This window comes from Bos indicus, chromosome X (assembly GCF_029378745.1).
Source record: "Bos indicus isolate NIAB-ARS_2022 breed Sahiwal x Tharparkar chromosome X, NIAB-ARS_B.indTharparkar_mat_pri_1.0, whole genome shotgun sequence".
Classification (NCBI taxonomy): Eukaryota; Metazoa; Chordata; class Mammalia; order Artiodactyla; family Bovidae; genus Bos; species Bos indicus.
In genome coordinates, this window is record NC_091789.1 from 110,664,265 (window position 1) to 110,685,260 (window position 20,996).

Sequence of the window (20,996 nt, forward strand, 5' to 3'; positions counted from 1 at the left end):
TTTTTACTTTGTCTACAATATAGTAAATTATGGAGTATTTTGTGTGCTTAGAAAAATAGGAATAGTATAAAAAAGATAGCTTTTTTCATTCCATATTGTTTCTGAGGTGTCTCCATGTTGGTACCTATAGGTCTAATTTATTCAATTGAAGAGTTATGTAGAAACATAGTAATTTACTTATCCATTCTCCTACTGAGAGACAGTTAAGATTATTCATATTTTTTTGCTTCTACAAACAATGTTACAATGAACTTCCTTGTATCATCTGCCTAATATCATACAGTCAGGGGAGACCTCTCTGAGGATTTCTCATTTAAGCTGATATTGGAAGGAGGAGAAGGCAGCCACGTGAAGAGCTGGAAAACAAGTGTTTCAGGTGTCTGGAGTAGTGGGTAAGCCCTAACACCTTAGGGAATGGCATGTACTAGACCCACCCAGGGCAGTTACAGTAAAGTGAGTGAAGGAAAGAGAGGCAGGAGGCAGAGGTGGAGAAGCAGGTAAAGACTACTGTGTTAACAGCTTTAAAGGCCATACTAAGAAATTTGGGTTTTCTTCTACATATATGGAAAGCCATCAAAATGTTCTCATTTTTTTCTGGATTGATCAGACCATACTCACAGTATTGGTCTGTGAAGTCCTCAACTTCACTACGAATGGAAAGTGAAAGTGTTAGTTGCTCAGTCCTGTCCCACTCTTTGTGACCCCATGGACTATAGCCCACCAGTCTCCTCTGGCCATGGAATTCTCCAGGCAAGAATACTGCAGTGGGTTGCCATTCCCTTCTCCAGGGGATCCTTCCAACCCAGGGATCGAACCTGGGTCTCCTGCATTGCAGACAGATACTTTACCATTTGAGCCACCAGAGAATGGAGCAGCTCTTAAGTGAATGCAGTTACTGCTTTTGCTCTCTGTTTTGGAGGAACTGATGATAATATCATAGAAAAAAAAAAAAAAAACTTTTCAATTCCTTTCCCAGTGTTTTGTGCCTGAGGGGCAGCTGTATGTTTCAGAGTGAAACTACAGTTGACTTTTGAATAACATAGGTTTAAACTGCATTACATGCAGATTTGTTTCCAATAAATGTTACTACAAGATCTGAGGTGGGCTGAACATCAAGGTACCACAGATAAGGAGGAATTCTGGTTAAAGAAGGCTGACTATAAATTATACTATAAACTATATATAAATTATGGATTTTTGACTGCAAGGAGGATCTGTGCCCCTAACCACTGCATTGTTCAAGGGTCAAATGTATATGTACCAATTTGTCAATTTTCCATCAAAAGGGCTTAAAGGGAAATGTTCTCTTTTTTCTCCGTATTTTGCAATCAATTTGTTCTTTTTATTAAAATCAGATTGACTTCAGAAAGATCTAGCATTTAGGTTGATTTAAGAGCTGAGGATATATCATACTGCTAGTTCTGAATTTTATCTGCTAATTCTCAGATAGTTTTATCTGAGGTGTGATAGAATCTGGTGATGACCAAGTACAGAAACAATTGAAAATTGGGAATGAAAGAATTAGGCACTTATACTATTAATACAATGCTAAACATTGTATTGTGGGCTTTAAAATGATAAATTACACTATTTCCAAAAGTGATTTGGATATGAACCATTCATTTAGTATCTCAGCCAAACATGCTAATATTGTCTCTCCTTCCTTACTCATTTCTTCTATATTTGCCTGTGGCTATACTAATCAGGTTGGGAGGTGGTCTATCACTTTCAGGGGTTTTCATTTAAATTACCTCCCCGATCGCCAACAATTTAAGCAAAATACAGTTATTTTCCTGTATTTTCACCCTATTTTCTGTCAGAACTTTTCAATTTTTAAAGATATACAGAAATTTCATTAAAATCTAACCTGATGGATATGGGTGAAAATTTCTCTTTTTTAAAATAACCCCCATCCACCCATTAATTTTTTTTATTTGCAAATTGGTTGTAATTTCTCTAGTAGAATCTTACTGCCAAATAAGATGAATACCAAGAGGCATGGTGTATAATTGTGTTTAATGTAGACAATAAGACCGAGTTAAAATCCTATTCAGTTCAGTTGCTCAGTCGTGTCTGACTCTTTGTGACCCCATGAATCGCAGCACGCCAGGCCTCCCTGTCCATCACCAACTCCCGGCGTTCACTTAAACTCATGTCCATCGAGTTGGTGATGCCATCCAGCCATCTCATCCTGTGTCGTCCCCTTCTCCTCTTGCCCCCAATCCCTCCCAGCATCAGAGTCTTTTCCAGTGAGTTAACTCTTCATATAAGGTGGCTGAAGTATTGGAGTTTCAGCTTTAGCATCAGCCCTTCCAATGAACACCCAGGACTGCTCTCCTTCAGAATGGACTGGTTGGATCTCCTTGCAGTCCAAGGGACTCTCAAGAGTCTTCTCCAACACTACAGTTCAGAAGCATCAATTCTTCGGCACTCAGCTTTCTTCACAGTCCAACTCTCACATCCATACATGACCATTGGAAAAACCATAGCCTTGACTAGATGGACCTTTGTTAGCAAAGTAATGTCTCTGCTTTTGAATATGCTATCTAGGTTGGTCATAATTTTCCTTCCAAGGAGTAAGCATCTTTTAATTTCATGGCTGCAATCACCATCTGCAGTGATTTTGGAGCCCAGAAAAATAAAGTCTGACACTGTTTCCACTGTTTCTCCATCTATTTCCCATGAAGGATGGGAACAGATGCCATGATCTTAGTTTTCTCAATGTTGAGCTTTACCCAACTTTTTCACTGTCCTCTTTCACTTTTATCAAGAGGCTTTTTAGTTCCTCTTTACTTTCTGCCATAAGGGCGGTATCATCTGTATATCTGAGGTTATTGATATTTCTCCTGGCAGTCTTGATTCCAGCTCATGCTTCTTCCAGCCCAGCGTTTCTCATGATGTACTCTGCATAGAAGTTAAATAAGCAGAGTGACAATATACAGCCTTGACATACTCCTTTCCCTATTTGGAACCAGTCTGTTGTTCCATGTCCAGTTCTAACTGTGGCTTCCTGACCTGCATATAGGTTTCTCAAGAGGCAGGTCAGGTGGTCTGGTATTCCCATCTCTTTCAGAATTCTCCAGAGTTTATTGTGATCCACACAGTCAAAGGCTTTGGCATGGTCAGTGCAGCAGAAATATATGTTTTTCTGGAACTCTCTTGCTTTTTCGATGATCCAGCAGATGTTGGCAATTTGATCTCTGGTTCCTCTGCCTTTTCTAAAACCAGCTTGAACATCTGGAAGTTCACGGTTCACGTATTGCTGAAGCCTGGCTTGGAGAATTTTGAGCATTACTTTACTAGCGTGTGAGATGAGTGCAATTGTGCGGTAGTTTGAGCATTCTTTGGTATTGCCTTTCTTTGGGATTGGAATGAAAACTGACCTTTTCCAGTCCTGTGGCCACTGCTAAGTTTTCCAAATTTGCTGGCATATTGAGTGCAGTACTTTCACAGCATCATCTTTCAGGATTTGAAATAGCTCAACTGGAATTCCATCACCTCCACTAGCTTTGTTTGTAGTGATGCTTTCTAAGGCCCACTTGACTTCAAAATCCTATTAACATCACACAATCAGAATGTGTTAGAAAAGACTTTAAGGACCATCTCAGGGACTTCCCTGGTGGTCCAATGGTTAAGACTCTGTGCTGCCAGTGCAGGGGGCTTGGGTTTGACACTTGGCTGGAGAACTAAAGGCTTCCCTGATGGCTCAGATGATAAAGAATCTCCCTGCAATGCAGGAGACCTGGGTATCATCCCTGGGTTGGGAAGATCCTCTGGAGAAGGGAACAGCCGGCTACCCGCTGCAGTATTCTGGCCTGGAGAATCCCGTGGACAGAGGAGCCTGGCAGGCTACAGTCCATGGGGTTGCAAAGAGTGGGACAGGACTGAGCAACTAACACTTTCACTTTTTGGAGAACTAAGGACCATCTTGTACATCTTATGTGTATGTGACCACCAGGGCTTTTTAGCTGAAGTCAACAGTTTTCAAAAGAGGAAAAAGAACTTTCAATAAAACAAACCTACTGCCAAAGAAATGATACCATTCTAGCTAACTTAGAAAAAACTTTGTTTCCTAAGGTAGCAGCATAGGGATGGATCTTAGGGAGAGTATCTACGTTCAGCAACTGTTACCTGTGGAGGCTGTAAGTGATCCTACTGCCTTTTAATGAGTACTAGGATGGTACTGTTTGTGTAAATGTGCTTTAGGATCACAAAAGGGAGCAAGTGATTAAGATTACATCCTCAGAAGACAGGTGAATTGTCTTCAAGAATGAGTAAGAATTACACAAGTGGACAAGAATGAGAGTATTTTAACCTTATTTACGTCTAAGAGTCATAGATAAGACTGCAAAAAGATATTTGAAAAGGGTGGTGGCAAATGACGCTTTTAAACAGTGCACATTAAAACCACCTAGGAAGCTTTTAAAAATCCTGAAGCCCAGACCAATTAAAGCCGAATCTATGGGGAGAGGAGCATAAGTATTTTCTAAAGCCACCCACTCCTCCATCTCCCCCGATTCCAACGTGCAGGCAAGGTTGAGAATCATGGCTTTAAATCAGAATTCAAAATATTAAGCGTGCATTTTGATCGGGAAAATGTGGCAGTAGGGCACAGAAAACGAACTGAAAAGTCCTTGGAAGGTAGGGCGGCTACTTCAAGAGCAGGGACAAGAAACAAGTGGGAGAATCAGTGGTAGAGGATTTAAAGTCTGTTTCTGCGGTAGAACTGCCAGGTTTTGGGGGTAGCTAATGAGCTCAGCATATATCCAACTCCATTCAAGTTAAGTTATTCTGCCAGTGGCCCTTTTTCTACCCTCAATAATATTTTCTCGAATCTTTTTCCCACAGTTAAAAAAAAATGACGGAAACGTCTCCTATCCCACGAAAGGCGCATGGGCGGACTGTGGGAGATGCAAAGATCTGAGACGTCACAAGCGCTCAGCCGTAACAATTTCTTTTCGAGTCCAGAAACACAGGTCACAAACATCTGGGATAGGGTGTCCTCCCCGGGCGGGCTGCACCCACCAGGGGAACGCTGATGGACACCTCAGCACAAATCGGATCTTTTTAAACTCCAAAGGGCGGCGAGGGTAAGGGCCGGGCAACTGCTGACGTTCTCAGTGACAACACTGGCTCCGCCCTTACACTCACTTCCGGCGGCGCGCAGCCCCCGTTTCCGCTTTTCTCGCCCGCGCGCCGGCCCCGCCCCACTCCCACGCGCCCCTTAACGTCCCCGCGCCCGACCGCCGGGAGAAAAGGCACAGGTTGCTGTCGGAAGTCCCCCTTTGGTTCCCCTTCCGTTCTTCCTAACGACTTCCGCTTTGGGCCGTCAATATGGACGCTGCGGCTGCCTGGCCGAGCGGCCTCTGAACGGTTGCTGGGGCGCTGCTTCTCTGCGGCTGCCACCCGCTTCCCCGCCCTCCCCCCGCCCCTCGCTCCAGTCCCTGGAGCCGGCGGGCTCATCGCTACATGGGGGCGGGCCTCTGCGGCCGGCGTAAGGCTTCCTGTTCGGAGGCGGCTCGGCAGTAGTAGGCGGCGGCGGCGACTCCGCCCGCGCCCACTTAGGCGCGGTGACTGAGCGCCCGGGAGGGAGGTTCGAGGGCCGCATCTTGTACCGCTGCGCCAAGCCCGGCCCTGTGCCGCCATGGCCCCAGTGCAGCTGGAGAACCACCAGCTGGTCCCGCCCGGAGGCAGCGGCAGCGGCGGCCCCGCGTCAGCCCCGGCGCCGCCTCCTCCCGGAGCCGCCGTGGCAGCGGCCGCTGCGGCCGCGGCTAGCCCTGGCTACCGGCTGAGCACCCTCATCGAATTTCTGCTGCACCGGGCCTACTCGGAGCTCATGGTGCTGACGGACCTGTAAGTGCCGCGAAATCCACGCTTGTTCCCCAGCCCCCGCTTCCCGCCCAACCGGCTAAGAGGTTCGCACCTCCTTCTCCACAGAGGCTGCTGCTTTCTCCTCTCCGCTGGGCTGCTTAAGTCTAGAATTTCTGAACTCTTGGGGCCCAGCGGAGGTGGAGGAGGAGCTTTTCATTTGGGGTCCTGGAGATGAAGCAACCGAGACTTGTAAATTATGCACGTTGTTTGACTTTCCCTGAAAAGCCCATCTTTGGAATTTTTGCTCGATTTGCCAGCTTAACCTTATTGATTTGTTGGTTGGAAGCTTTTTAGCCCAGACTCCTAGTTTAGGGTTTAGGAATATATATTATTCGGGCGTTTAAAAAAATTCCCAAAGACAAATTGTGTTACAGCCTCTTACGGTACATTTTAAATGTAGGTTGTAATTGCTTCTGACAAAGTTTGAACTCAGGAGATGTATGTAAAATAATGCAAAATGTTGGATTCCAAGTTTGTTTTCCTGGAATGTTTGAGACTGTTTGAAGTCTTAACACATGTAGTGTAAGTAAAGGTTTTTTTGGTAACTAGCCTGCTGTTATTGTCTCATGGGGTATGAGGGGAGTTTATAAATCACCAAGTTAGCAGTAAAATGCCTTGGGATATGATTAGAGTGTTAATCCCCTCAGGATAGGATCAGAATACACTGTAATGATTTTCAGGTGTGTGAAGAAAAGACCCTATGAAATTTAGGGGTATATATAGTTGAATTACTGTTTAACATTTTTAAAATCTAGGTTCAGAGAAAGTAAGACTAGTTTTCAGCTAGATTCATTTTTATCTTTTAGTAGACTCCAGTGTATTCAGTTGAAGTACATTTGTATACGTATGAGGCTGTGAAGTGTCACAGTAATTTGTTGCTAGAGACTGTTAAAATATTCTTTTGCAGATGACTAATAAGAGGTTCCACTTATCCCTGTAAAACATCATTCTGAGAATTTTTATATACTTTATTGAGGGGGATGGAAAGAAGCCTACCCCTGTCTAATGAGGAAATTAAATAGCTGTCATGATTAGATTATGGTGGTATACTTCTCTACACCGTTTATCGTTGGCTCTCATATAAGAATTTGAGTAGCCATGAGAAAAATCTCATGTACCCATCCTATGTATAGCTATGGGAAAATGTTGAAAACTGCCACTATCTGTGGTGTGTAATTTGTATAATTTATCTTTCCATAGGGCATTTGTAGAAATTCTTGTGTTCCTCTGTTTGAGCACTTGGTTATGAAAAAAGAAATATTTATTGCTGTAGGAGAAGTACATAGGTTTAGTCTTGCACACGTTGTATGAGGATAATTCCTACACTTATCTCTCCAGCACAGACCTCTCCACTGAGCTGCAGACTCTATCCACAGGCTCTGTCATTTGGACATAGGGGACATTTCAACGGACCAAGTCCAGAACCAAACTCCTGATTCCATTCAATCCTCCCCCCACCAAAAAACTTTACTATCTCACTAAGTACTCTCTCTCTTCTTCCTCTGGATGCTTAGGCCAGGAATTTTGGAGTTAATTATTGCCTCCTCTTTCTTCCAATCGCACATCAGTAAATTCTGTCATCTCTGGCTTCAGAATCCCAGCACTTTTCACCCGCTCCATCAAGCGTTCATCCTTTGCTCCTGTGACTGCAGTGGTTCACTGACTGGTACCTGTGCTGCTACCCTTGCCCCTCTCTGGTTTTTCCTTCATGAAATAGCCAGGATGATCCTTGTAAAACTTATTTTTACTCACAACTTTCCCATGGTTCCCCATCTCAGAGTAAAAAACTTTTTATAGTCACCAATAGAGTGATCATGAAGTTTATGGTCCAGATGAGGATGCTTTTGAACATGAAAGGTGGTGCTATTAACAACTATGTCAGAGCAACAGGCATGAACTGGGACTGTCTTGAGCAAACCAAGACTGTGGTCTACCTGTAAGATCCTACATGATGTGTCTTCTCTCCCTTACCGCCTTTGTTTAGTTGTTGTTTAGTCACTAAGTCGTGTCCAACTCTTTGCGACCCCACGGACTGTAGCCCACCAGGCTCCTCTGTCCATGGGATTTCCCAGGCAAGATACTGGGATGGGTTGCTGTTTCCGTTTCCTCCATTGTAGACCATGGAGAATTTAAGGGGAAAATTCACTGTTGTTCTTGATACATAGGTATATAAAATAACTTTTTTCTCGTTTGATTTGTGGTCACCAAAAAAAGATTTAGGAATAAGTTCCTAGATCATGTATTTTTCCTTGTTCCAGGTAGAAACTGTCAGGATTAATGTATTAGTATAAAACCAGTGTTCAAGGTATACTTTATGAGTCTGATTTCTGCCACATTTGATGTTTGTGGAGTATTGAAAGTAAGAAAGGTGGTTTGTTTTTGGCCCCAGATTTCTAAATTTTTTTCTTTTGCTTGTTCATTTCCTCCTGCCCTTCCCTCACCCATGTACATGCTCTTATCTTAGAGTTTACATTCTGCTGTGATTTTTTTTTTTAAGAGATTTAGGTTCTACTTTTTAAAAACCTTTTTTTTTTTTTTTAATTGAAATCAGAAAATGCTAGAATCTTACACACTTTGGTGTAAATAAGGTTTTTGTGACTTACTGCACTTTCGGGCTCTTGCCCCAAGTGGTGGACTTGTCATCCATAAAGGAATTTTAAATAGATGAGGAGGAACTGGGGAGAAGGGGATGCAGACAGCAAAACCTATCCTTTGTCCCTGAAATGATACCACCTCTGGCAGGAAAAGATCCTTTTAGGGTCTTAGGGACAAGGGGCAAGAGCTGAAACAATGATTCCTGTTCTTTCTGCCCCCGAAGACTCTGCTCTTCTCTTTTTCTCTCTCTCTCACACATGCACACAAGCATCCGTGGTTCTCATTGTCTCCTCTCTTAAGGACAAGGGAGAGTTCTCAAGGAGTGTCTTCTGAGTCTTTCACAGACATAGGAACTTGGCAGCAACTGCTTTTACTTACAGTCTTATCATAATAAGGCCTTAATTTTTGCTTCATCCTCTGATCTGCTGGCCCTTCCAACTCCTACCCAGTTTCTTTTGTCACTTGAATCATAACTTGAGCTTCCATCCCACTGTCTACACTAAGAACTGTAGGTAACTGTAAGCCAGAGCTCATTTTAATAGTTCCTCTTCCTTGTACCGTGAATCTCTGGAGGTGGTTTTAGTTTCTCTGCACCTGTGGCATGTCAGTGGGAAAAGAGCATCTTAAATGGCTCAGTATGTGTTCTTCAAGAATGGATCCAATGTAGGGGAGGCTTTAGAGTTCAGGCTTTTGAATCTTGAACCGTGGAGAATGTGGTGATTCAGGAAGCAGATCAGGACCTTTCTAAGCATCAGTGGATATGAGAGTGTTAAATGGTATAGTTTATCAGGGAAATGGTGACATTGGTTGCTGGCTGTCAGTACTGCAGAACTAGCAAAAAAGAAATCAACATTTTCCTGGAGCTGTTTGAAAATAATCTTATGCATCTCACCAAGCGACATCATAATTGCTGTATAATCCTTGGCTGACACTGGCCCTTTCCCATGCCTAGTTTAACCCACCATAACAAAGCATGAAGGGACTGGTGCTTGGAAGCAAGGTTCTGTTGAATTTAGAGAGGCTCGCGACTAAGTAGTACCTTGTATTCATGACCATTTGGTCTTAAAAGAAGATTTTCTTTGACTTATCTGTGATGTAGTGTGCTAATAAGACTTGGGCTATTTTTTAATGTTTGAGGTTCGTGCAGTATCTTTTGAAGAACTTTGAATGGAGAGAAATGTTCCTTTGTTAGTTTTTCCTTTGTAGTTATATCACTGAAAACTTAGAAAAGTTATGAGTGGAGCCGCACAAGCCTATAGTGGCTATTTGTCCAGTTTTTCTGAAATGCTAAATTTTAGTAGAGTAAAAGTAAAGGCCATAATCATACTTTGATGAAGATGTGCATATATTTAGTCAACTTCTTTTTTTTCTTCTTAGGCTGCCAAGGAAATCTGATGTGGAAAGGTGAGTATGAAAAAAACCTTAAATCTGTGTTGATATATCTATGAGTGAGTGAGTAAGTGTATGTGAGTGTGAGAGTGAGTGTGGGGGGAGATATGTGTAGGTATGGGTAGTGGGATTGTGGACCGGGAACCTAGGCCCAGAGAGCCTAGAGTGACTTCTCACAGCATTTGCTTAAGACGCCCTGGGAAGTGTAATTTCCGTATCCTTGACAGTTCTTGGTATGTGGCCAGCTCTGGACCTTGTCTTCTAGAAACTGACCAGGTCAAGTGCCTCAGGGGGTAAAAGATGCAGAAGATAGAGAACTAAATGGAGATAGCTGGTTGGTCATTTCTCATTTTCTACAGTGGTGCTGCTACTGCTACTGCTAAGTCGCTTCAGTTGTGTCCGACTCTGTGCGACCCCCGTAGACGGCAGCCCACCAGGCTCCCCCATCCCTGGGATTCTCCAGGCAAGAACACTGGAGTGGGTTGCCATTTCCTTCTCCAATGCAGGAAAGTGAAAAGTGAAAGTGAAGTCGCTCAGTTGAGTCCGACTCATAGTGACCCCATGGACTGCAGCCCACCAGGCTCCTCTGTCCATGGGATTTTCCAGGCAAGAGTACTATTAGATATCTTTGGAGAATGGACATTTGCCTACTGCTATTACTGATTTATAGTTAAGAGAATTTTGATTCAGTTGGAGGTTGGGGCTTAAGACATAACTAAATGCTAGTTCATTTCCACAGTCCAAGGGAACAAGATAAATTAAGGTTTGAAAGATATCAGGTGATGGAGATTTTAATTGTGGCTACAGTATAGTCTACTTGACTCTATCTTTGGCACTACTTACACTCCTTGGTTGATCTTTTTTTAAATACCAAATCACTTGGGTGAATTTTAGCATTGTTAGTGACTATGCTCCACCCCCCACTCCCAATGACCTTTTTGATAGAATTCGACAGAGATCGAAAAGATAGAGGTAAATGAGACCTCTACCTTGAAGTATACCTGTGTTATGGTTTGGCTGGTCCATTTTAAAGGAAGGAAATGAAAATCGGGATGTGTTCTGTCCACTCTGGGGTAGAAAGGGAAACTGGGCCTTGGAGAACCAACTCTTGCTGCCTGTCACCCGAGACAGCGTGGTGTCAAGGAAAAAAACATGTAAAAGTAGTTTACAAAAGGGTATGTCTCCTTTCCAGTAGAGGAGCTCATCTGGCAAATGGAGTTCATAGTAGACAAATATATTTGCTTTGGGAGAGGAGAGGAGACCTCACTTCCTCTGTAAGCTGTTGCTGAGTTAAGAGTGAGAGCACAGATGCTCCCAGCACTGAGGGACTGCAGATGGGAGAGGAGAGGAGACCTCACTTCCTCTGTAAGCTGTTGCTGAGTTAAGAGTGAGAGCACAGATGCTCCCAGCACTGAGGGACTGCAGATGTGAGTGTACATTTAGCATTTCTGCATGTCCCAGTCTTGCCTGTGATGCACTCTCCTTGTTTTATCTCTAAGGATCCTTCACAGATATTGGCAGAGAGTCATAATTTTATCAGTGTCCTGGATTCTTTCTACTACCAGTAATCATATTGCAGGCTGAATCTTCAGGAAGCTTTTCAGGTTGTTTGTGGGCTATGTATGCTCTTAATAGGAGCTAGACTCTGGTCTTCAGTCAGGATTATGTTGCAGCAGCAGGTTTCATTTTGGTGCATTGCATTGTGGGGTTACTGTTGCGGAGATGCAGAGGTACGGGTTGGATCTGTAGGTCGTTGAATAGCTATACTAAGATTAATATATCAGAGTCCACTTGGAGGGAGCTTGAGTCTTTCTGGGGCCTGTCATCAGTCCTGACCCGTTGAATATTTTTTGTGTGTCTTAAGGTAAATCATGAAAGGTAGGATTATCAGTTTTGTAGCCGACATGAAGTTGCAAGGTCTAGCTAACATGCTGATTGACAACATAAAGCTTTTGGTGTAAAGCTTTTAAGGCTTTATGAGGAAAGGATAAGAATACTGTTATTGGGAGAAAAAGCATTGTAGTGGATATAGCATAAAAATAAATATGGACAGACCTAGCTTTTATTTTTAGTGCTTTCTTTAACTTTGCTTGGATAATTTAATATCCAGGCTTTTCACTGAAATTAGTTTGGTAAGGAGTTGCGTAGTTAAGCTCTTCATTCAGTTTTATAAATCATGCTCCTGCCAGATGAGAAATGGACCCTTGCTTTTGTAGAAATAATACAGTTTCAAGCTTTGGTAAGAGGCTTTTCACTTCTTTTACCAAAAAGGTTCAGTTCAGTTCAGTCACTTAGTCGTGTCCGACTCTTTGCGACCTTGTGAATCGCAACACGCCAGGCCTCCCTGTCTATCACCAACTCCCAGAGTTCACCCAAACTCATGTGCATTGAGTCGGTGATACCATCCAGCCATCTCATCCTCTGTCGTCCCCTTCTCCTCCTGCCCTCAATCCCTCCCAGCATCAGGGTCTTTTCCAATGAGTCAGCTCTTTGCATAAGGTGGCCAAAGTATTGGAGTTTCAGCCTCAGCATCAGTCCTTCCAATGAACACCCAGGATTGATCTCCTTTAGGATGGACTGGTTGGATCTCCTTGCAGTCCAAGGGACTCCAGTACCATAGTTCAAAAGCATCAATTCTTCGGCGCTCAGCTTTCTTCACAGTCCAACTCTTACATCCATACATGACCACTGGAAAAACCATAGCCTTGACTAGACGGACCTTTGCTGGCAAAGTAATATCTGCTTTTCAACATGCTATCTAGGTTGGTCATAACTTTATGCAGAGTACATCATGAGAAACGCTCGGCTGGAAGAGGCACAAGCTGGAATCAAGATTGCCGGGAGTTGCCGGGAGAAATATCAATAACCTCAGATATGCAGATGATACCACCCTTATGGCAGAAAGTGAAGAAGAACTAGAAAGCCTCTTGATGAAAGTGAAAGAGGAGAGTGAAAAAGTTGGCTTAAAGCTCAACATTCAGAAAACTAAGATCATGGCATCTGGTCCCATCACTTCATGGGAAATAGATGGGGAAACAGTGGAAACAGTGTCAGACTTTATTTTTTTTGGGCTCCAAAATCACTGCAGATGGTGTTTGCAGCCATGAAATTAAAAGACGCTTACTCCTTGGATTTCAAAGCATAATTTCGTTCCCTTTGTGACCCAGTTAACTCCTATATAATAATTTTATATTTGTGAATATAGTATATTTTAGTAAACAACTTTTATTGTAGTATAAAATTAATTATAACCTGTGATTCATTGCCTAAGCATTCTATTGGATTTATTATTCTGAGGTAGAAAATGAGGCATATGCAGGTGGTATACAAAATGTGACAATAATTCATATTTAGATAAATATTTTAGGTGGGTTCTTTCATTGTAATGGTTGTAAACAGATTGATTCATATTTTAGCTCAGATGAAATTAATTGTGAAATACTCCTTCAAATATGCTGATTCATTAAGAGTTGTTTTGTTTTGTTTTAAAGGAAAATAGAAATAGTGCAGTTTGCTAGCCGGACACGCCAACTCTTTGTTCGACTTTTAGCTTTAGTAAAATGGGCTAATAATGCTGGCAAAGTGGAAAAATGTGCGGTGAGTTAAACTTTTGACTTTATTTTATATAAAATAACGTTTTGGAATGTTAACTTGTAATAGGCATAGTTTCTAATTTTAACTGTAACATATCTGCTGATAGGTTTTTGGAGGCATTACTTATGTGAGTAATCATTTCTGTATGATAATATATAGTATGTATCTGTAGAAACTTATTTTTTGTTTATGGACACCTAATCAGAAAAAAAAGAGTAGACCATATTTGGAGACATTAAATATGAGACTGGATGTAAAGGGGGAAAATGGTTAGTTTACATTTGTATGATTTCTTAGAGTTTACAAAGTATTCCCTAAATTTTGCCTCTTGATTTCTTGACAACCCTTTGAGAGTGGCAGAGTCTGAATTCTCTTCTTATTTTACAGATAAGGAAATAAGGTTCCTCGAAGTTAAATAGCTTTTTCAGGGCCACAGAACTGACGATAGCATTTATTTGTCGCTTTATTTATTTATTGGGGCTTCGTTGGTGGCTCAGACAGTAAAGAATCCACCTGCAAAGCAGGAGACCCAGGTTCGATTTCTGGGTTGGGAAGATGCCCTGGAGAAGGGCATGGCTACCTACTCCAGTATTCTTGCCTGGAGAATTCCATGGACAGGGGAGCCTGGTGGGCTACAGTCTTTGGGGTCGCAAAGAGTCAGACATGACTGAGCAACTAACATACTTGTTTATTCATCTGTTCATTCTCCAGACCTTTATTGCACACGAGGCATAAAGACATGGTGGATTGAGACTCGAATAAGGCATAGTCCCTGCCCTCAAGAAGCTCGTGGTCTTTTGACTGTTGGGTCACTTTTTTGAATTCAAAAGGGTGACCTGTAGTGAAGTTTACCAAAGATGCTAAAATATGCCCACCACACACACCCCCCTCAAAAGTTTTAAGCTATATTCAAGAAGGGTTAAGGAGTTCATATTGGAAAGGGTAATTATAATAAAATGAATAAAATCCTAAAATGATGAGAGCATGTATTAATCCACATTAATTGAAGTTAGTTCTCCAGATCCAGCTCTGCAAGGTCAAGTAGCCTTCTAGCCACTGTAGGAAAAGTGGATAGATTCTCTAAGTGAACTTGACACTGATGCTCAGATTCTTTTTTCCCATTCAGTTATGTAATGACATTTAAAAGTTTTATCAGTTTTTATAGGTGCAAGTTCAGAAAAAGCTTACACTGGGTAAATTATATTCAGATCATTTTCAAATTCTGAATTTGCCAGGTTTCCTAGATAAATTAAAATCAGCTACTCAGTGTAGAGGTAATTTATTTTTTGCACCTGACAAGCTAAGTTGAAATATTTTGATAGTAGCTGTATTTAGAGATTTATTAGGGTTTGCATATTCCATAAAGTTTCACTTCAGAAAGAAATCTATAACACAATTGTATTTCTGCCCATGACTTTCTGAAATGTCTCCTCAATTTTAGCCCAGTGCATTTGATATCTTCAGTTTCACTAAGTTCCCCTATCATTAGAAAGCTTATGTGAAAATTGCTAAAGTGAAAGGAAAAGAGGTTATGAAGAAATTGAGAACTTAAAATTCTAGAATAATATATTTTTTGAAAGTTAAAAGAAGACTTATTTCTAGCCACAGATTTTTTTGTCTCTAGGAGTAAGCTGATATCATCCTTCTATATAACATTGGTCAAAGAGGGGGTATCTTGTACCATATATTGAGTTTTTTTTAATGGGGGAAAAGTCCTTTTATTTATTCATCTGTCTGTTGATTTCCTTGGTAAATTTAAGTTTGTAGACAGAAAGTCTTTTGTACACTGTAAAACATCATTCAAAGAATACTTTTTTAAATAAAGGTGAATGTAAAGATGAATAAACTGGCTTATTTTAAGCTTATTCATCAGAAAGTTTACAATTCGTTTCATTGTTTTTGGAAATTTGGGCACCAAGCCTAATGAATCTATTTTGGTCAAAATGAAGAAGCATGGTATAGTATTTCTGAAAAGTCCCAAGGTTTCTTTTCAATAGTTAATTTGGGGTTATCTTTTCCTAAAGATATTAAAACTTTCAGTGAAGAATTAGGTATTACTGAAGTATATAAAATGTAGATGTTCAGTTTTTCAAATCCAGTGTTAAATCCCTAATTATACCATGGGTCTTTAAATTACCTGTTTGATACTACTGAGCTGTATGTTGATAAAATAATATCAAGCAAAATCTAAAACTCTTGGTTTTGATATTGAGCCATATTGTATTCATCTTTCATTAATTCATAGTATTTTCCTGTTAGTTTTTTGAACTGTGTGTCACAGTAAGTCATATTCTGAATAAAGTCTCATATTGAACTTTATACATAATGTTTCAATATTTTTGTGACTGTAGATACCGTTGTGCTTTTGTCAAGAATAAAGTCCATTAACTGGAGAATTAGAGGATTATTCACATATTGACACTTGGTGTTCTCAACTTAATGATTATTTAACTAGACTCATTAGAGGTTCTTAATAGATAATGATTTTTAGCCATGCCAGACATATTAAGTGTTTAGCTGAGTGTATAAATACATGGTTTATAGAACTCTGATTAATGGTAAAACAATCTGTATAATGTTCTAGCTAAGAAAAAGAAAAATCTCTCTCCAAAGCAATATTGAGGTACAATTCACATACCATACAGGCTGCCCATTTAAAACGTACAATTCTGAGAATTCCTGGTGGTCCAGTTGTTAGGACTCTGCACTTCCACTGCAGGCGGCGCAGATTCGATCCCTGGTCAGGGAACTAAAATCCCACAGACTATGTGGTGTGGCCAAAAAACAATAATAAAAAAGTGTACAATTCAGTGGTTTTTAGTATATTGACAGATATGTGCAACCATCACCACAGTCAGTTTTAGAAAATTTTCAAATTGTTACCCTTTAACTGTCACCCGAAGTACCCCCCAGCCCTAAGCAGTCTCTGCTGTCTCTATAGATATGCCTCTTCTGAATATTTACATATAAATGGAATCATAATATATGGTCTTTTGTGATTGTCTTCTTTCATTTAGCATAATGTTTTCAAGGGTCTTCCATGTTGTACCGTGTATCAGTACTTCATTTTTATAGCTGAATTGTATGGATCTACTGCATTTTGTTTATCATTTTGTTTATCAGCAGAAGTTGAAAGAAGCAGGATTCAAAATGGTTTTAAATATGTTCTAATCAGAGTAGAGTCATGCTTCAGGTTCAGGATGGGAAAGGGGACCTTGCTTGAAGGAGATTGATGCACAGAAGATCAAGGCCTTTTAGTTAACTTCAGGGTTGCTGTGTGGTAACAGTGTCGTGGCTCCTGATGTTAGAAGTTAGTGTTGGTGGTGTTTATAGACTCCCATTTTACTAGTCATGGAAGGTAGCATTTCTACAGGGCTATGCTGGTCTTCAGTGAAGAGTTAGAAAAAACAGTTTTTGTTTCCAGCTTCTCTGATTATTGACTATCTTTGAGCAAATGTAGAAACGTCAGCCTCAAGTTTTTCATCTCTAAGGTGATGGTAATTAACTGTTTTTGTCTATTTCTTAGAGTTGTAAAAATCAGATAATAAGTGTGGGAATGCTGAGAAAATGTAGGGCATTGTGTGAGCCTGATGTGTTATTAATTCTGGATACCATATTTTAAGTTGACCACTGATAAACTGGACCATTTCCAAGCAGTGGACTAGGGATGGTAAGTCAGGAATTTGGAGATATGAAGACTAATTGATATGGTTTGCAGTGTTCAGCTTGAAGATAGAGTGCGGCTTCCCCTATTTGAAAGACACAAAAGACTTTTAAGTATTGTTCCAAAAGGAATTAGTTTTCAGCTTCTGGATGAACTCTGTTAGTTTAGGCACACTTGTGAAATGCATTGAGTAGAGAACTGATGGAAAGGTTTTCTGTATCAGGATGAAGTTGGCCTAGATCTCATAATGGGCAATGTTTACTGAGTGTTTTATATGTTCTAAAGGTTTCATATGCATAAACTCTTAATCCTCAGAACAACCTTATGAGAGGGAGAAAACCATCTCCATTTTATATTGAAAAAACAGAGGCACAGAGGGAAAGTAACTTGTCCAAGGTTACAGGGCTAATAAATTGCAGAATTAAAATTGAGACCAAGGCAGTCTGGGTCCAGGAGTCCATGCATTTATATCTACTTTATTACCAGTCAACTCTAGAAATCTGTAAGAGAAAAAGCATTTCAGTCTATTTATTTTTCCTGACTTGTCATATGTATGTGTAATGTTAAGGATGGAGAAATGAATTGGGAAACCTTTTATTTAAATTGATAGAATATGACTGGTTTTAAAACTATTTCTTCTTTCCTCAAATTACTGGGAAATTTTTTGATGAAATATTTTAACGTATGGAAAAGCTATATTATTTCTTAAGATTTACTTTGTAATCAGTAAATGATATATGAAGTGAAAAGTGGCTAGTTTTCAAGGAAGCTTAATGCGTTTACCTTTTGCTTTAAAGATGATCTCAAGCTTCTTAGATCAGCAAGCCATCCTGTTTGTGGACACTGCGGATCGCCTGGCCTCGTTAGCTAGAGACGCTCTGGTCCATGCACGCCTGCCTAGTTTTGCCATCCCATATGCTATTGATGTGCTGACTACTGGGTCTTATCCACGGCTGCCAACCTGCATCAGAGTAAGTGTGTTCCCACTGCCCCCCCCCCAAAATTGAAGGCTTTGGAATTAGATTCTAGAATATTAATAAATAGCCCAGTCCCCCCCCCAAAAAAAAACTGTTCTGTGTTTTAAAATAAATACTTCATGTAGTTTGTTTTTTCTCTCATGAAAATTTGGGGGAGGGGAGGTGTTGAAATAAATTGGAGCCAGAACGTGAGTAGCTATCAAAATGAGTTATGTATTCATTTAGGTGAGGGTGAACAGAATTGCAAAGGTGACATCTATTTCAGATGTGAAAATATGGCACACGAATTGCTTTTTGGAAGTGTTTTTTATAGAATTTGTTGCAGTTGTTTATTCACTCGACGCTATTGTATTTTATACTTCTAAGAAGTGGTAGAAATCATCTAGTGACATTAAGTTGGTTTCATAAATAGAGCATGAAGAAGACTGTTGCATTATTGTCTTAGCCAGGCGACTGGTGGAATCATTGACACTCTAATACATGATAGTAATGGTCACTATTATTGGATGTAGACTGCAGAAACGAGTGTTGAGATTCTCTCGGGTAAAGTAAGAAAGTACTGTGTTAGGGCAGGTGCAGGTAAAAATTATGTCTCTTTGCACATTATTTCTAAATCACTTGAACATTTTTGTAGGATAAAATTATTCCTCCAGACCCAATTACCAAAATTGAGAAGCAAGCTACACTTCACCAGCTGAACCAGATTCTTAGACATCGGCTTGTAACCACGGATCTTCCTCCTCAGTTAGCAAATCTTACAGTTGGTATGTGCTTGGAATATATTTTTAAAGAATTGACTTGTTAGAATATTTTTAAAATCAGCTTTTGGGAGTTTTATCTTTTAAAATATCATTATGAAGTCTTTACCTACAATTTTGGTGGTGTTTGAAACGGTAATTTGTGCCATATCATTTCACTGTATCTGGAAATACAGTGCTGGTATTTGAAGCTGAGGAGAGGGCAAGATCACCTGGGGCTGGAGGAGAGCCTGGGTCCTAGAGTTGAGCCTCAGTATTGTTCCTTGATATTTAGAAGAGTTGCCTTTGATTTCTCGATGACCTGGATGCTGGCTACTGTTAATGCAGGAAATACTGAATTGTTTGAACACTTATGAAAGAATCTTCAATCTATTTAAGATTTCTTGTGAGCAAGACTAAAAAGTTCTAGGTTAGCAGGAGGAGGCTGCTTATTTTCTAGCAAAGTAGACGACTTCTTCTTCTTCTAAAAGCAAATGGCCGAGTGAAGTTTCGAGTTGAAGGAGAATTTGAAGCCACCTTGACTGTGATGGGAGATGACCCTGATGTTCCGTGGCGTCTTCTCAAGCTAGAAATTCTAGTTGAGGATAAGGAAACAGGAGGTAAATCATAAATACTGATTTAAATCAGTATTGATTTAAATGTTGGATGTTTTTATGTTATTGATACATTCTTGCAGAATAATACATGTGTTTAACAGTTTATCCTGTAATTTGAAACAGATTTTATGATAATCATAACTCCCTACTAACCACAAAGGTTTCAGTGTTTCTATAGTATAATCAGTAATATTCATAGATAATTTCAGTGTTTTTTTTTTTGACTTATTGTTAGTATACTCTTCCTTAGTTGGTCTATGACACAGTCTGGATACTTTTCTGAGTAACCACCTCCTTTTTTCCCGCCAATGGAAGATGGGCGAGCCTTGGTTCATAGTATGCAGATCAACTTTATCCATCAACTGGTACAATCTAGGCTCTTTGCTGATGAGAAACCTCTTCAGGACATGTACAACTGCCTGCGTATCCTTCTGAAATTTGAGCCCTGTATTTGTGAAGAATTTGTATCCCTCCACCCCCAACACACTTTCCTAGTGGCTCAGTGGTAAAGAACTCACCTGCCAGTGTGGGAGATGTGAGTTCGATCCCTGGGTCAGAAGGGTCCCCTGGAGGAGGAAATGGCAACCCACTCCAGTATTCTTGCCTGGGAAATCCAATGGACAGAGGAGACTGGTGTGCTGCAGTCCATGGGGTCGCAAAAGAGTCGGACACGACTAAGTGACTAAACAACAACCCCCCCACAGCACACACGTTTCCATTTGCCTCTAGTCCTGAACTGGAGCAGCTTAAACTCTCTCCCTTACCCTTTCAGGGTGGAAATGGGGCTTGGGAACTGGCCAGTGTAAAGAATAATGGTAGATCTTTTTTTTTTTTTTTAAACCAAGCTTTTCATTTTACTGTTGACTTTGCAGGTAAAAATTTTAAATAATGAGGTAGAAATAGTACTCTTTGGAGAGAAAAAATTAGGTCTACCCATATTCTCTAAACTATGATGAATTAAGGGGTAACCTGGACCTTATGTTTTGTTTATATTGGTTCAAAATTAAATGTAAAACCTTTTTCTAAAATTATGTCACAAATTGCACCTCCTTTTATATACATCACTGGAGAAATATAATGGTCAACTTTTGGGGAATAGAGCATTTGTTATATGAAGTTTGCTTATACTTCTTTGGCTGTTGTAGTAATATATTAGATTTGCTTAACTAGATCCATCAGATTCTTTCTGCTTATCACTTCAGTTAGAAGTGCTACATTCTCAAACTCTAATGTTAATCCGAGAGCGGTGGGGAGACCTTGTACAGGTGGAAAGGTATCATGCAGGAAAATGCCTCTCCCTCTCAGTTTGGAAGTAAGTAAAGTTGATTCTGGGGTCATGCAATGACTGTAAATACTCTTTGTTCTCTTTGTTTCTCCTTTTCTCTCATGCATCTGATTTTCTTTGTATCTAGCAACCTGAATTTGTATGGTAAGGTCCCATGGTATCCTAAACCACGTAGGACATCCATAATTAGCACCTTTCTTAGAACATGGCATGTTTTAAATATGTAGATATTTGTCTGTTTGTACTAAAACTTACTATTCTTAAAAG

General features: G+C 40.4%; 1 protein-coding gene and 1 pseudogene across 1 annotated transcript in view; both read left to right on the top strand.

Annotated features, from left to right (window-relative positions):
- Positions 1-13,452, top strand: part of LOC139181559 (small ribosomal subunit protein eS1-like) — a 251,412-nt pseudogene extending 237,960 nt beyond the window's left edge.
- The window catches only part of MED14 (mediator complex subunit 14), a 60,285-nt gene continuing 44,560 nt past the window's right edge, over positions 5,272-20,996 (top strand). Inside the window, exons 1-8 of the mRNA XM_070784916.1 lie at positions 5,272-5,853; positions 9,844-9,870; positions 13,347-13,452; positions 17,911-18,084; positions 18,725-18,854; positions 19,319-19,447; positions 19,760-19,867; positions 20,624-20,756. Of these exons, the coding sequence (XP_070641017.1) occupies positions 5,645-5,853; positions 9,844-9,870; positions 13,347-13,452; positions 17,911-18,084; positions 18,725-18,854; positions 19,319-19,447; positions 19,760-19,867; positions 20,624-20,756 (1,016 nt within the window). The 5' untranslated portion in view covers positions 5,272-5,644. The remainder of the gene's footprint in view (positions 5,854-9,843; positions 9,871-13,346; positions 13,453-17,910; positions 18,085-18,724; positions 18,855-19,318; positions 19,448-19,759; positions 19,868-20,623; positions 20,757-20,996) is intronic.